Source organism: Ceratotherium simum, chromosome 29 (genome assembly GCF_057802395.1).
Source record: "Ceratotherium simum simum isolate JZ-2026a chromosome 29, ASM5780239v1, whole genome shotgun sequence".
In the NCBI taxonomy this organism is placed as follows: domain Eukaryota; kingdom Metazoa; phylum Chordata; class Mammalia; order Perissodactyla; family Rhinocerotidae; genus Ceratotherium; species Ceratotherium simum.
The window spans coordinates 40,597,289-40,611,158 of record NC_141928.1 but is presented as its reverse complement, the minus strand read 5'-3'; the positions used below and the strand labels follow the sequence as shown (position 1 = coordinate 40,611,158).

At 40.6% G+C, this 13,870-nt stretch overlaps 1 protein-coding gene across 2 annotated transcripts in view; it reads left to right on the top strand.

Moving 5' to 3' along the window:
• Positions 1 to 13,870, top strand: part of UNC13B (unc-13 homolog B) — a 250,615-nt gene that overhangs the window by 135,426 nt on the left and 101,319 nt on the right. For both annotated transcript variants that reach the window (XM_014797472.2, XM_004443252.3), the window contains exons 9-10: positions 6,980 to 7,294; positions 9,651 to 9,741. In XM_014797472.2, the coding sequence (XP_014652958.2) occupies positions 6,980 to 7,294; positions 9,651 to 9,741 (406 nt within the window). The remainder of the gene's footprint in view (positions 1 to 6,979; positions 7,295 to 9,650; positions 9,742 to 13,870) is intronic.

Below are 13,870 nucleotides of genomic sequence, written 5' to 3'. Positions count from 1 at the left end.
AAACCCAGCAATAAATTTTTGCCGGAAAGATCAAAATGCAAATATCTTGGAGTGGAGAACAAATCCAAACAGTGTCATTTGGTGTGACTTACCATATGAATCATTCGACCAGTTAGCATTTAGTGAAGGTTACTTATTAAGAGGTGATATGTGGGCAGCTAACTCATTATATGGAAATTCTTGTCATCTTCCAATTAACGAGACTAAGAATTCACTAGAAGAATTGCCCCTTGACTTAAGTTCTTCTTCAGGTTATGACAAGAGTACAGGCCCCATAGTTGAATCATTAAGAATGGATGAAAACTTTGTTTTTTCAAGTATTGGTTATGAATACCAGGAATGGTTGTCGTCTCTTGAAAATGGAGTGTGGTGGCCATCAGAGGATGGAGATTATGGATATTATATGTTTTACGATGGTCAATATATCTATTCTCTCCTCACTGATTCTACTGGGAAGTATGCATATTTATTTATACCTGATTGTTCTTATCAAGAGTATTTGAATTGTGATTTACAAACAAATGATCTATCAAATATTATGTTGGATGACAGCATTATTTCTGCCTCTACTTTTAAATTACGTGACAAGGAAGGTGAATTATTGTGGTATGTTGAAGAAGAACCAATTGATGACCCTCTTGATTTATCTGTAGTTTTGCCAAGAAGCGAGGGACCAATGTATCTAAATTTAGAAGCCTTTTCACAAGAACTTGAAGAGTCAAGTTACGGCCAAAGGGATCAACCATTAGATTTTTTAGTCTATAATCCTCAAAAGTTTAGAGAAAATTTTGGATCTTTCGAAGAGTGGCTGTGTGGTTCTGAAGACTTTGAATGTACATTGGATCTCAGAAATCAGCCCCAAACTATTGGAAATCATGTCTTAAATAAAAATCAAATTATAGAGGGAGATGAGAACCAGCCTCTAGCTAAGGATTCATCAGTTCACCTCTCCAGTTTCCACTGGCTTCCGTCTTCTTCTGAAGAAGCTGCCTTTTTGGTTCATTTTGAAAATATGACTAACAGCTCACAGCAAGTAGAAGAGACATCATCACTGAACAAAGTGACTTCGTTATTTTCTGCTTTGGGTGCTTCAGTTGGAAGTGGTTTGAATTTTGATAAGTATGAATCCTTAGAGTCCTTGTCCTTGCAGAAAATGGATCAGCAGTTAAACTTAGCAGAGCTCACAAATGATGGTCTTCAGTCACTGATCTTGAGTAAGCAATTAGAGAGTAACTGCCAAAATGAGGAAGAAAGTCTTTTCAAGAAGGAGTTAGAGAGACAAATCGTATCCAATGTTTGGCGACCAGAATTTGCTAAAAATATGAAGCAAGAATTCCCTTTAAATGAAAGCATTCATGTGAAAAAACAAAGTTTGTTAAAATCTGTTTTCCAGGTAAGCCAAACAACTCCTCAGGCTAAATCAGGTATAGAAGATGATGAAATCATTACAACTGACTCTGTTTCAGTTCCTCTTGCATCGCAGTTTAGTAGGGATGAACACAAGAATTGTGAACTTCCCCAGGACCAGTCTTCCAAAGAGTCTGAGAGAACATTCTTTAAAAGTGCATTGAAACTCTTTGGTCGGAGAGAAGACTCTTCAGTAAGTGTGATAGCAAATGAAAAACAGGCATCTGGATTTTTGAACCTCTTTAAAACCCAGGAGAATAGAGAAGGAACCCCCATCTTAGAAAAGAATGGTGATAAAAATAGAAAGATATCATCTCAGGAAAATACTGAATCTTCTGGTGTTTCAAATTTTTTTGGTACCCTTGGAAATTTCTTTAAAACCACTGTATCTTCTATACAGACAACTGAAAATATGTCTGTTTCTTCGGTGACTAATAAGGATGAGGTCAGGTCAAGTTCTATTCCCACAGGGCTAACTAGCCAGGATGTTGGGAATTTTCCTTCTGCACCAATTTCCTCTAAAGGGAAGGTTCGAATTAGAAGTCTGAACAAGCAGACTACTATTGATGACAGTGGGCTAAAGGAACCATCAACTAGGGAGATCCAAGGTAATAATTTGACTGAAAAAGAGGTGCCCTCCAATGACCACCTAATCCAGCAGTCACCAAAACCATCTTTCTCAACAAGTTGTCTCAAAGAGTCTTCCAGAGATTCTTCAGTAGAAACTAGTGGTGTGTCTACAGTGACAGGAGTTTCAAGAAGTAATAAAATATCTTTTGATACTCTGAGCAGAAGAAATTCAAATGAACAAGATCATTTTTCTGACGAAGACTGGAGTTTTTCAACTGCCACAACATCTCCATCCCAACCAGAGTTGCCAACCAGAAAGAGTATATTTTCTTTCCTGACTGGATCTGAAAAATCTGAGAACAGAGCCTCTGCTACTCTACCAAGAACCAAATCTCAAGCAGAAGGGGTATTCACACTTCCTTCCTTTTTTTCCACTACTAACTCAAGCAGGAAGATGGGTGCCTCTCATAGTAGCTCTTTTAGTTTCTTCAGCTTGTCGTTTTTGGATGAAAAGCAGCAGACTTCTGGGGGAAAACATAGCCTTTCAACTGTTGCTCCAGTAACTTCCCAGCCCTGTGAGAAGCCAAGTGTTTTTGTAGACATGGATGGCACAATGACTAGAGAAGGTTCCAATGACAATAGAGATAGCATAGTCCAGGAGGCAGTTCATGATCAGCAAATGGCTCCTTGTGTTTCCATTAGCAACACCATTGAGATTACCCCCCTTGCAGGTGAGCTCAATGTAGAGAAGGACTGTCAGGGAAAACTAGATTCCAGTAATGGTCCAGGGACATCTTTAGTCGATTTCAAGACGAATCGGTTGCAAAAAGACATTGTTCCTCATTCACCAGGATTTCAAGCACAGACTGAAACACTGCTTATTGGTTCAGAGAACCTTGGGGTAGCTCCCCATGAAGAAGAGGCTTTCATACAGGAAGACTTCCTCAGTGGATCATTGGACAAGTCTTTTTCACATGATAGCCATTTGATTGAAAAGCTCCACAATTTAGACACTTGTACTCACCACCACCAAAATGAAAGACTTACTAGTGACCAATTGAACTTACCATTAGAAAAGGCCCCTGTTGAGGTCTTAACCCAGAACCTGGAGCCAACCTCTTTCTCTGCAGAGCCAGGGAGTGCAGGGCACCTCCAGAGCCAATATGCAGATAAAGAGGAAGACACATCACTGTTGGGCTCTTCAGTGGAAATGCTTTCAGGGTTTGTGACCAAAGTGAAATCTTTCTCTGGGTGCTTAGTCGAACCTCCCAAAACATTCTCTGGACTTTTCTCTTCTCCTAAACCTCCAAAGAAAAACTCTTTTTTCCCTCTTTCTTCTGGTGCATCATCTCAGCCCCTCAAAGGTGAGTTATTTGGAGTTTTCAAAAGTCCCAAACCAGAGACATACAAACAGGAATCATCTATCTCAGCTACTGCTAGGCTTCAAAGTAATAGTCCCAGAGATGCTGTAGGATCAGTACCTCTAGAAAATTTGTGGAGAGAAGCTACCTCTGCAGCACTCAATTCAGAATCTACTCTCAGTGACTGTAGAATGACTGTGGTTAGTGCAAAATCAGACTCAGAGACCTTGATAGATGATCCTAAACTAACAACTGAAATGGAAAACAATAATATTCCTAACAATATTGCAGAAATCCAAAGTTCTAAAACAATTGGGGCTGCATCTTCTGTCTCAGGGGACAATACTGGGCAAGGACTATTGTCTCAGAGTGATGAGGGAGACATGGGGGTGTTGCAGGGCACAGATACAGAGGCATCCTTGAAAGCAGAGCATATTTCATTGCCAACACAGTTGCATCCAGATCCTATCTGTATTGCCAAAGAGCTTTCTCCTCCAGTTCAGCCACCTCTTCCTCTTGAGCCAAAGCCAGCTATGCAATCTGCATCCACAAACCAAGATTTCTTGGAGGTACAGGCAACCAATTCACTAGAAACTGATACTACACTGTTCATTGAGGCAAGTGTCAGCCAGAGTGCCATACTAGAAACCCAAGGGTACCTTTCTCACCCTCTGCTGGAGGCACCTGTGCTTTGTGCCAAAGAAAGTTATGGGATACTTGATGCCCAGAAAGATCCACCTGCAGTCCCCCAAGAAACAGAGCAGCCAGAACCTCGTTTTGAGATCCCAAATATGACCAATTGGCCAAAGCTCCATTTCCCGTCCTCTGCTACTGACTTTGGGAAACCACTGAGCTCTTTCTTTTCTCCACCGTCCTCCTCTGGCAATAGAGCAGCAGAAACTGGTTTAACATCCAGTTTTAAGAAGTTGTCGACTCTATTTGAGGGAGGTAGTGAGGGGAAAGGGAGTATAGTGGCAAGTGATCCAAAACTAAGATTTGGAAAGAAGCTGAATCTTTCATTCCCGTGGCCAAAAGAGAACAAAGGGAGCCCTGAACAAATGCCTGCGGAATCCTCCTCTCTGGTTTTGGTTATCAGCAGTGATCAAGACCTTAACTCCAGTGAGGCTGACAAAGCTTTGGAGTCTTCTCAAATATCTGAGGCCAGTGCTGAGCCAGCTAAGGTCTCTAGTCAGCCCTCCAGGACCTCTGAGCGGCTGGAGGTCAGGCCAAGTTTATGTGCTTATAGGCTTTTAGGGCCTGGAGAAGTGGAAAACCAGCAGGAAATCTCAGCATCTAGAGAACACTGGGGTACCAAAGGCAGTCCTTGTGGCGCCAGCTGTTGTTTAGGGAGTCATGAGGAAGAGCACTGCACCGTGTCTGAGCTACTTCACCAGCCAGAAACACAAGAGGAGGAGGCAGTGCCTGCTAGCACTGATTCTGTTTCAAATGCACAGCAGCCAATTACTCTGCATGGCATCAAGGAACCAGAGACCAGCAAAAGGCCTGTTTTCAACTGAAGCATCATAAATGATTTTAAGGAATTGACCATTTATGATGCAGTGACTTAGTGGTAGATTAATCATAGCCTGCTTTTTATCGTTCCTGTGTCTTTTCTAGCACTTCAGCTTCATGTTAATTAGGGGCTAAGTAACAAGAAATAATGTGTGGGTCTTTTCATCCTCTCCCTTTTCTCTAGTGCCAAATGTAATTCATTTATTGGAAAAGGGAGCTTCCTGCTTAAAACCTAGGCCCTGAGATTCACTCACTCTGGTTTGCTCTGCCTCGTATAATGTGGAATGGAGAGGGGAAAGCAGGAAGTGGCAGCAAGTGGCTGAGTGGCATTTATTAATTACAACCACGTGATAGGCTAGGGTGCTTCCTTGGGCCTTTGGCACTTATATCTGTAATAGCTGGGAGAGACCTACTTTGCTTTGCTTTTCCAAGTCTTCTAAGATGCTTTCTCCAGTGGCAATGAGAGTATTAAGTAAAATACAAAGTACAAAGGATGGCTGGGGGTAATCTATATCCTATTCCACATGGATTTGCATAGCTTCTTCCAGTCTCTGCCTTTTACTACCCTTGAGACTGATATCTAATAAGTGCTTTGAGTAAAGTCTCATGGAGCTCAGGGCTATTGTTTGCTGTAGTTCTTCAGTCTGGAGCATTGTGCAGGGTCCATCTGCAAAGGATACTATTATTTCCCCTAAGAAGAAGCACCATACAATGCAGTTTAAGAATGCTGCCTTGACCTCTGGCCCAAACCTGTCCAAAGGGACTGGTCAGGGGCTTTAGAAATTTTGTGTGTGTGTGTGTGTGTGTGCATGCACACATTTGCATATATGTGTCGGGAACTGCTCAGAACAGTGACCTGGTACTTACCCTGCTGCCATGGGCTGAAGGATCAGCAATCAGCCTGAAAATACCAGGTAATTGGGAGGAACCATAGGGAAAATATCACGAAAACAACAATGATTTATCTTCATTTGGCCAAGAGTAAACATAAGCCCTTTAGCTAATTAAAGACTTGACTCTGTGGAAGGGAAATTCCTTGCCCTTTGGCATGGAGACATTCCAGCAGGATACCAGAAGTAAAATGAGGGCCTCTGACTTGGGATGGAACTATACAAATGGGCTGGGATAGATCTTATAGATCATCACTGAGTCCTCTCTCCTGAATAGGACTGAATCCTTTAAATTCAGTATATGGCTCAAGGGAGTAACTTCTGGATACTGGTCTTCTTTCTGGTCACCATTCACTGCCACGTTCTCTACTATAGCTGCTATCTCTCAGAGTAGGGCAACAAATTTCCTTTCTGGGTATGGGAATTCAGGTGACTGCGAGAGGGTTGGGCTGGCCTCTCTTCAGGTACAGAAATGCATTAGTATGGCCCTGACCCCGATCCTGGAGTTGGACTTCGTCCACTTTATCCAAAAGTGAACCATGTCCTGAGAACAACTCAGTTACACATGGGCAAATTCATCTTTGGGACACTGCCTATGCTTCCAGGGATATCATTGTGACATTCATGTTGATGAGATTATTCCCCTGAGGAATTTCTTGGTCCTAGCCTCCCTCTCCCAATTACCTCATTGTGCAGATGCCTGAGAGATAATTGAAGGAACATGTCCACTCTCCTTTGCTCATCCTAAGGAGCAGGCATTCATATGTACAGTTGTAGAGGAAGAAAAGGGGACCTCAATTTAATAAACAATAGAAAAAGGGAGTAGAGTTCATCCATCCGTTTTACTTTTTGGGAATTAGAAAACTTAAATCACAGCCACTGGACAAGTTTCCTTAGAAGTCTGAGTAAAGAATTTAGGCGTAAACAATAGGCTGTTTTAATAATTCTTAATCCTGCTTATGAATATCACATTAAGATAAAGTATTCTTCAAAGTGAATTGCAGGGTTGAGGTTAAGTGCTGTTGGAGAACCCAGCATGTTGTGTTTTTTTTCGTCTTGTGATTTTGCTGAATAGACTAGTTCCTCTAGATTTTGAAGTTTGCTCCTTTCTTCCTAGGAACCTCCTGTTTGTGATTCTTGCCACTAATATAATCATTATTTCCTGGATTTATCTGTTACTTTTGCCCTGGTCCCTAGTTTGCATTTATTTACTCATTTGTCTTCCTCTCATTCTCACAGCCCCACCAGCAGTAGTAGATATGGCTCCTCCTGTAATGTGAGTCAAGGAAGCTCTCAGCTGAGTGAACTAGACCAGTGTCATGAACAAGATGATGCCCATCGGGAGAGGGACTCAGTTCATTCCTGCCGCAGCTCTGGCAGCTTCTCCAGAGATGGCCAAATAGGTTTTGGAGAACAAGAGAAAGCCTTGGAGGTGTCAGGTGAAGAAGAAAAGGGTAGAACATGTGAACTCAATGAGATGAAAGAAGATGCCACAACCCATCCTCCTCCAGATCTAGTGCTACACAAAGACCACATCCTAGGCCCCCAGGAGAGGTAGGTGATGGCTGCCTTGAGGAGCTCACGTGGTTTCCTCAGTACCTGCCCTGTAGTGTTTCTAAATATAAGTGGTTTTCATTTGTTTCCCTCTAGCTGGGTATGGTGGTGATCAGGATACTGAGGCTTAGCTCTGCATTATTTCCTTTGATTTTTGACGTAATTCCCAAGGTATTTTGAAGATCTCTAAGAACACTTGGGTTCTGTGTAGATAGCTGCAGTGTACCAGGCCTTCTTGAGTCTGCAGTTCTTGGCTTTCTAGTTGACCCTACATATGGCAGCCTCCTTTCATTCAAAGGAGCTGCTTTGAATGAAATACGCTTCCCAGCCTACACATCTTTTGTGGACATTGTTTTTGTTTTGTTTTTTCCAGGCTGAGAAAACCAGGACAGACTTAAGAAAGAATTGGTCTAGAAGCCAGATCTAACCCACCCTTCACCCTCTCCAGGGCCTAGTAGTGTGTCTAACAATTGGTACCCATAAGAAGAAAAATTTTAAACTTGTCCTTTTAACAGTCTTATAATGAAGCTTAGTACAGAGTTTCAGTACTGTTATTATTGAGCAAAATTGGTCAGTAGAGTTGCTGATAGGTTGGGACAGAGTAGAATTTCTCAGTCTTGGCACTACTGACACTTTGGACCAGATAACTCTTTGTTATGGGGACCTATTGTACGCATTGTAGGATGTGTAGTAGCATCCCTAGCCTCTACACACTAGATGCCAGTAGCAACCCTCACCTGTGACAATCAAAAATGTCTTCAGTTATTGTCAGATTTCCCCTGGGAGGCAAAACCATCCCCACTTGGAAACCACTGGGGTAGAGTGATAAGGGCTAGGTGTAACTTATTTATTTATTTTTTGTGAGGAAGATCAGCCCTGAGCTAACATCCTCCTCTTTTTGCTGAGGAAGACCAGCTCTGAGCTAACATCTATTGCCAATCCTCCTCCTTTTTTTTTTACCCCCAAAGCCCCAGTAGATAGTTGTATATCCTTCCAGTTGCTGTATGTGGGACACAGCCCGAGAAGCGGTGCGTCGGTGCGCGCCTGGGATCCGAACTCAGGCCGCCAGTAGTGGAGCGCACGCACTTAACCACTAAGCCACGGGGCTGGCCCCTAGGTGTAACTTAGATTCTTAAATTTCAAGGTCTAATAATACAGGCTCTCACCTAAAGATCAGAGAGCAATGAATGCTGATTACGTGGTAAAAGTTAAAGAATGGTTGATGCGTCAAAACTCTAACGTTGACAATATAAACTTACTTTCTCTTCTCCTTACTTGTTCCTGATTTTTGGTCATCTCTAGAGGCTCATCTAATAGACAAGACATCCAGGAGACTGAGCTGTGGACTAGCTTTTTTACTGGGTTGACAACCCACTGAAAGATGGTTCTTTGTAGACCTTAGACTTGGCAGATACTGTTGTCTGGGTAGAATTCTTGGTAGAGCAGCAGAAGTACCCAGCGTGAGTATTTGTCCTTCTCTCCTGGCTGTGTCCTCTCAGATCCTAGCTGTGCAAGTGAAGTCCGGTTCTACCTTGGGCAGAAGTGTCCACAAATGTTTTAAAATAATTGACCCAGTTAGATGGCATCAGAGCCTAGCATATATTTTACATGTCTAGATGATGGACACTTGTTTGCTGCCTTGACAGTAGACCCTAATAGGAGAGAGGAGAAGCATTATCACCAACAATTAACCACCATTCCACAGTTAAGAACCTGGATGAAGACTTGTTGTAATATAAGGTAGTGTTTCTGTCTCCAAGCTACCTTGTTATATTTATTTTTCATTTCATTGAGGGTGTTCCTGAGGCAGCTCAAGGAACAAGATCAGGGCAGGAAAGGGCTGTGTTTTTTGCTCTTAGCTCTTTTGATGTAGTCTAGGAATTTGTAAGCTTTCCAGAGTACTTAGTGGAGCAGGAATGGTTTGCAGGAACAAAATTCTGCCCTAAGGATGCTATGTAGAACGCCCAAGGGAGACTGGTAGTCTCAAGAGGTAAGGTGAGAGGGTTACTCCACACTTCTGTGCATAGTTTCAGTGCTAGACATTGACTCGGGGCCCTTGCCATTACTTCTAGTATCCTGATCCCTGACTGTCCCAGTGAGCTGCCTCATTGCGTAAGTGAAAAAGGGGAAAAGAAGAGAGGGAATAGATGAAAAGCTAAAAAGAGTTGTCATTTTAGAGAGGAATTTTTTTCACATTGGATATGCAAGAGTATGCTGTTTTAGTGGCCTAAATCACTAAACAAGTATAGGCACGAATCCAAACCATTTTATTTTAGATATTTGGCCGTTTTGCCTTAAGCACTATCACCTTGTGGCCTGGGCTATTTTTAAGGAACATTCTTTTCTTTGTTAGAAGTTTTCCTGAGGAGAATGCATCTTCGCCATTTACCCAAGCCAGAGCCCACTGGATCCGAGCAATTACCAAGGTTCGACTCCAGCTGCAAGAGGTAGGAAATCTATTCTAGTACATAGTTGGGACCATTTTTCCTTTGAAATTGGGAGACATATAGTGCTGAAGACGCAGTCAGCTATTAGTCATCTTCTTACAGTGTGCTTCTGGGAATGCATGACAAGTAAGCTTGAGCCTTAAGAGATAGGCTTCCTTCTGTGCTGATTAAGGAAAATCAAATAGACCTAGTAGGTTGAAAGCCTGGTAAAGGTAAGTTAAATGCTATTTTCAGTACCATTATTACCTTGAGGCCATTTTATTTTGAGCTTAGGACAGGGAACTATTCCAAGGCCTCTTAGAATCAGTTATCGTCTCCCTTGGCCAGCCAGTTCATGTACAGGGCCAGAAATTTCTATGGACTTCCCCAATTTAAGGCCCAAAGCGTCAACACATTAAGATCTGAAACAATGTAAAAAAGTAAAAACAAAGAGAAATATTTTTCATTTTCAGTGTTATAAGTTGGAAATGTCCTTATCTGTGTGACAGTAGATAGTCTTCAGGCAGAAAGGGCATTTTTATTTTTTTATTTTTAATTTTTTTAATTTTTTGTTTATTGCAGTAACATTGGTTTATAACATTGTGAAAATTTCAGGTGTACATCATTGTACTTCTATTTCTGCATAGATTACATCATGTTCACCACCAAAATACTAATTACAACCCATCACCACACACATGTACCGAATCATCCCTTTCACCCTCCCCCCTCCCCCCTTCCCCTCTGGTAACCACCAATCCAATCTCTGTCCCTATGTGTTTGTTTATTGTTGTTATTATCTACTACTTAATGAAGGAAATCATGCGGTATTTGACCTTCTCCCTCTGACTTATTTCACTTTGCATTATACCCTCAATGTCCATCCATGATGTCACAAATGGCTGGATTTCATCATTTCTTATGGCTGAGTAGTATTCCGTTGTGTATATATACCACAGCTTCTTTATCCATTCGTCCCTTGATGGGCACTTAGGTTGCTTCCAAGTCTTGGCTATTGTGAATAACGCTGCAATGAACACATGGGTGCATGTACCTTTACAAATTGGTGTTTTCAAATTCTTTGGATAAATACCCAGCAGTGGGATGGCTGGATCATATGGTAGTTCTATCCTTGATTTTTTGAGGAATCTCCATACTGTTTTCCATAGTGGCTGCACCAGTTTGCACTCCCACCAGCAGTATATGAGAGTTCCCTTCTCTCCACATCCTCTCCAACACATGTTGTTTCCTGTCTTGTTAATTATAGCCATTCTGATGGGCGTCAGGTGATATCTCATTGTAGTTTTGATTTGCATTTCCCTGATAGTTAATGATTTTGAACATCTTTTCATGTGTCTGTTGGCCATCTGTATATCTTCTTTGGAGAAATGTCTGTTCAGGTCCTTTGCCCATTTTTTAATTGGGTTGGTAGTTTTTTTGTTGTTGAGATGCATGAGTTCTTTATATATTTTGGAGATTAAGCCCTTATCAGAAGTATGGTTTGCAAATATCTTCTCCCAATTGTTAGGTTGTCTTTTCGTTTTGTTGATGGTTTCCTTTGCTGTGCAGAAGCTTTTTAGTTTGATGTAGTGCCATTTGTTTATTTTTTCTATTGTTTCTCTTACCCGGTCAGACATGGTGTTTGAGAAGATGTTGCTAAGACTGATGTCGAAGAGCGTACTGCCTATGTTTTCTTCTAGAAGTTTCACAGTTTCAGGTCTTACATTCAAGTCTTTAATCCATTTGGAGTTAATTTTTGTGTATGGCATAAGGTAAGGGTCTACTTTCATTTTTTTGCATATGGCTATCCAGTTTTCCCAACACCATTTGTTGAAGAGACTTTCTTTTCCCCATTGTATGTTCTTGGCTCCTTTGTCAAAGATTAGCTGTCCATAGATGTGTGGGTTTATTTCTGGGCTTTCGATTCTATTCCATTGATCTGTGTGTCTGTTTTTGTGCCAGTACCATGCTGTTTTGGTTACTACAGCTTTGTAGTATATTTTGAAATCAGGGAGTGTGATACCTCCAGCTTTGTTCTTTTTTCTCAGGATTCCTTTAGCTATTCGGGGTCTTTTGTTGTTCCATATAAATTTTAGGATTCTTTGTTCTATTTCTGTGAAAAATGTTGTTGGAACTTTGATAGGGATTGCATTGAATCTATAGATGGCTTTAGGAAGTATGGACATCTTAACTATGTTAATTCTTCCAATCCAAGAGCACGGAATATCTTTCCATTTCTTTGTGTCTTCTTCAGTTTCTTTCAGAAATGTATTATAGTTTTCGGTGTACAGATCTTTCACCTCTTTGGTTAAGTTTATTCCTAGGTATTTTATTCTTTTTGTTGCAATTGTAAATGGGATGGTATTCTTAAGTTCTCTTTCTGCTACTTCGTTGTTAGTGTACAGAAATGCAACTGATTTTTGTATGTTGATTTTGTATCCTGCAACTTGACCATATTCGTTTATTACTTCTAAAAGTTTTCTGGTGGATTCTTTGGGGTTTTCTATATATAAAATCATGTCATCTGCAAATAGTGACAGTTTCACTTCTTCCTTTCCAATTTGGATCCCTTTTATTTCTTTCTCTTGCCTGATTGCTCTGGCTAGGACTTCCAGTACTATGTTAAATAGGAGTGGTGACAGTGGGCATCCTTGTCTGGTTCCTGTTCTTAGAGGGATAGCTTTCAGTTTTTCACCATTGAGGATGATATTAGCTGTGGGTTTCTCATATATGGTCTTTATTATGTTGAGGTACTTTCCTTCTATACCCATTTTATTCAGAGTTTTTATCATAAATGGATGCTGTATCTTGTCAAATGCTTTCTCTGCATCTATTGAGATGATCATGTGATTTTTATTCTTCATTTTATTAACGTGGTATATTACGTTGATTGATTTGCGAATGTTAAACCATCCCTGCATCCCTGGAATAAATCCCACTTGATCATAGTGTATAATCTTTTTAACGTATTGTTGTATGCGATTTGCTAGTATTTTATTGAGGATTTTTGCATCGATGTTCATCAGTGATATTGGCCTGTAATTTTCTTTTTTTGTGTTGTCCTTGTCTGGTTTTGGTATCAGGGTAATGTCAGCTTCTTAGAATGAGTTAGGGAGCTTCCCCCCCTCCTCAATTTTTTGGAAGAGTTTGAGAAGGATAGGTATTAAGTCTTCTTTGAATGTTTGGTAGAATTCCCCAGGGAAGCCATCTGGTCCTGGACTTTTATTTTTGGGGAGGTTTTTGATTACTGTTTCGATCTCCTTACTGGTGATTGGTCTATTCAAATTCTCTACTTCTTCTTGATCCAGTTTTGGAAGGTTGTATGATTCTAAGAATTTATCCATTTCTTCCAGATTGTCGAATTGGTTGGCATATAGCTTTTCATAGTATTCTCTTATAATCTTTTGTATTTCTGAGGTGTCTGTTGTAACCTCTCCTCTTTCATTTCTGATTTTACTTATTTGTGCCTTCTCTCTTTTTTTCTTGGTGAGTCTAGCTAAAGGTTTGTCAATTTTGTTGATCTTTTCAAAAAACCAGCTCTTGGTTTTATTAATTTTTCTATTTTTTTGGTCTCTGTTTCATTTATTTCTGCTCTGATTTCTATTATTTCCCTTCTTCTACTGATTTTGGGCTTTGTTTGTTCTTCTTTTTCCAATTCCTTCAGGTGCATTGTTAGATTGTTTATTTGAGATTTTTCTTGTTTGTTGAGATAGGCCTGTATCGCTATAAACTTCCCTCTTAGAACCACTTTTGCTGTATCCCATAAATTCTGGCATGTCGTATTTTCATTTTCATTTGTCTCTAGGTATTTTTTGATTTCTTCTTTGATTTCTTCGTTAACCCAGTCGTTGTTCAGTAGCATTTTGTTTAATCTCCACGTATTTGTGGCTTTTCTGATTTTCTTCCTATAGTTGATTTCTAGTTTCATACCGTTGTGGTCAGAAAAGATGCTTGGTATTATTTCAGTCTTCTTAAATTTATGGAGACTTGTTTTGTGGCCTAATATGTGATCAATCCTGGAGAATGTTCCATGTGCCTTTGAAAAGAACGTGTATTCTTCGGTTTTTGGATGGAATGCTCTGTATATATCTACTATGTCCATCTGTTGTAGTGTGTCGTTTAAGGCCAATGTTTCCTTATTGATCTTCTG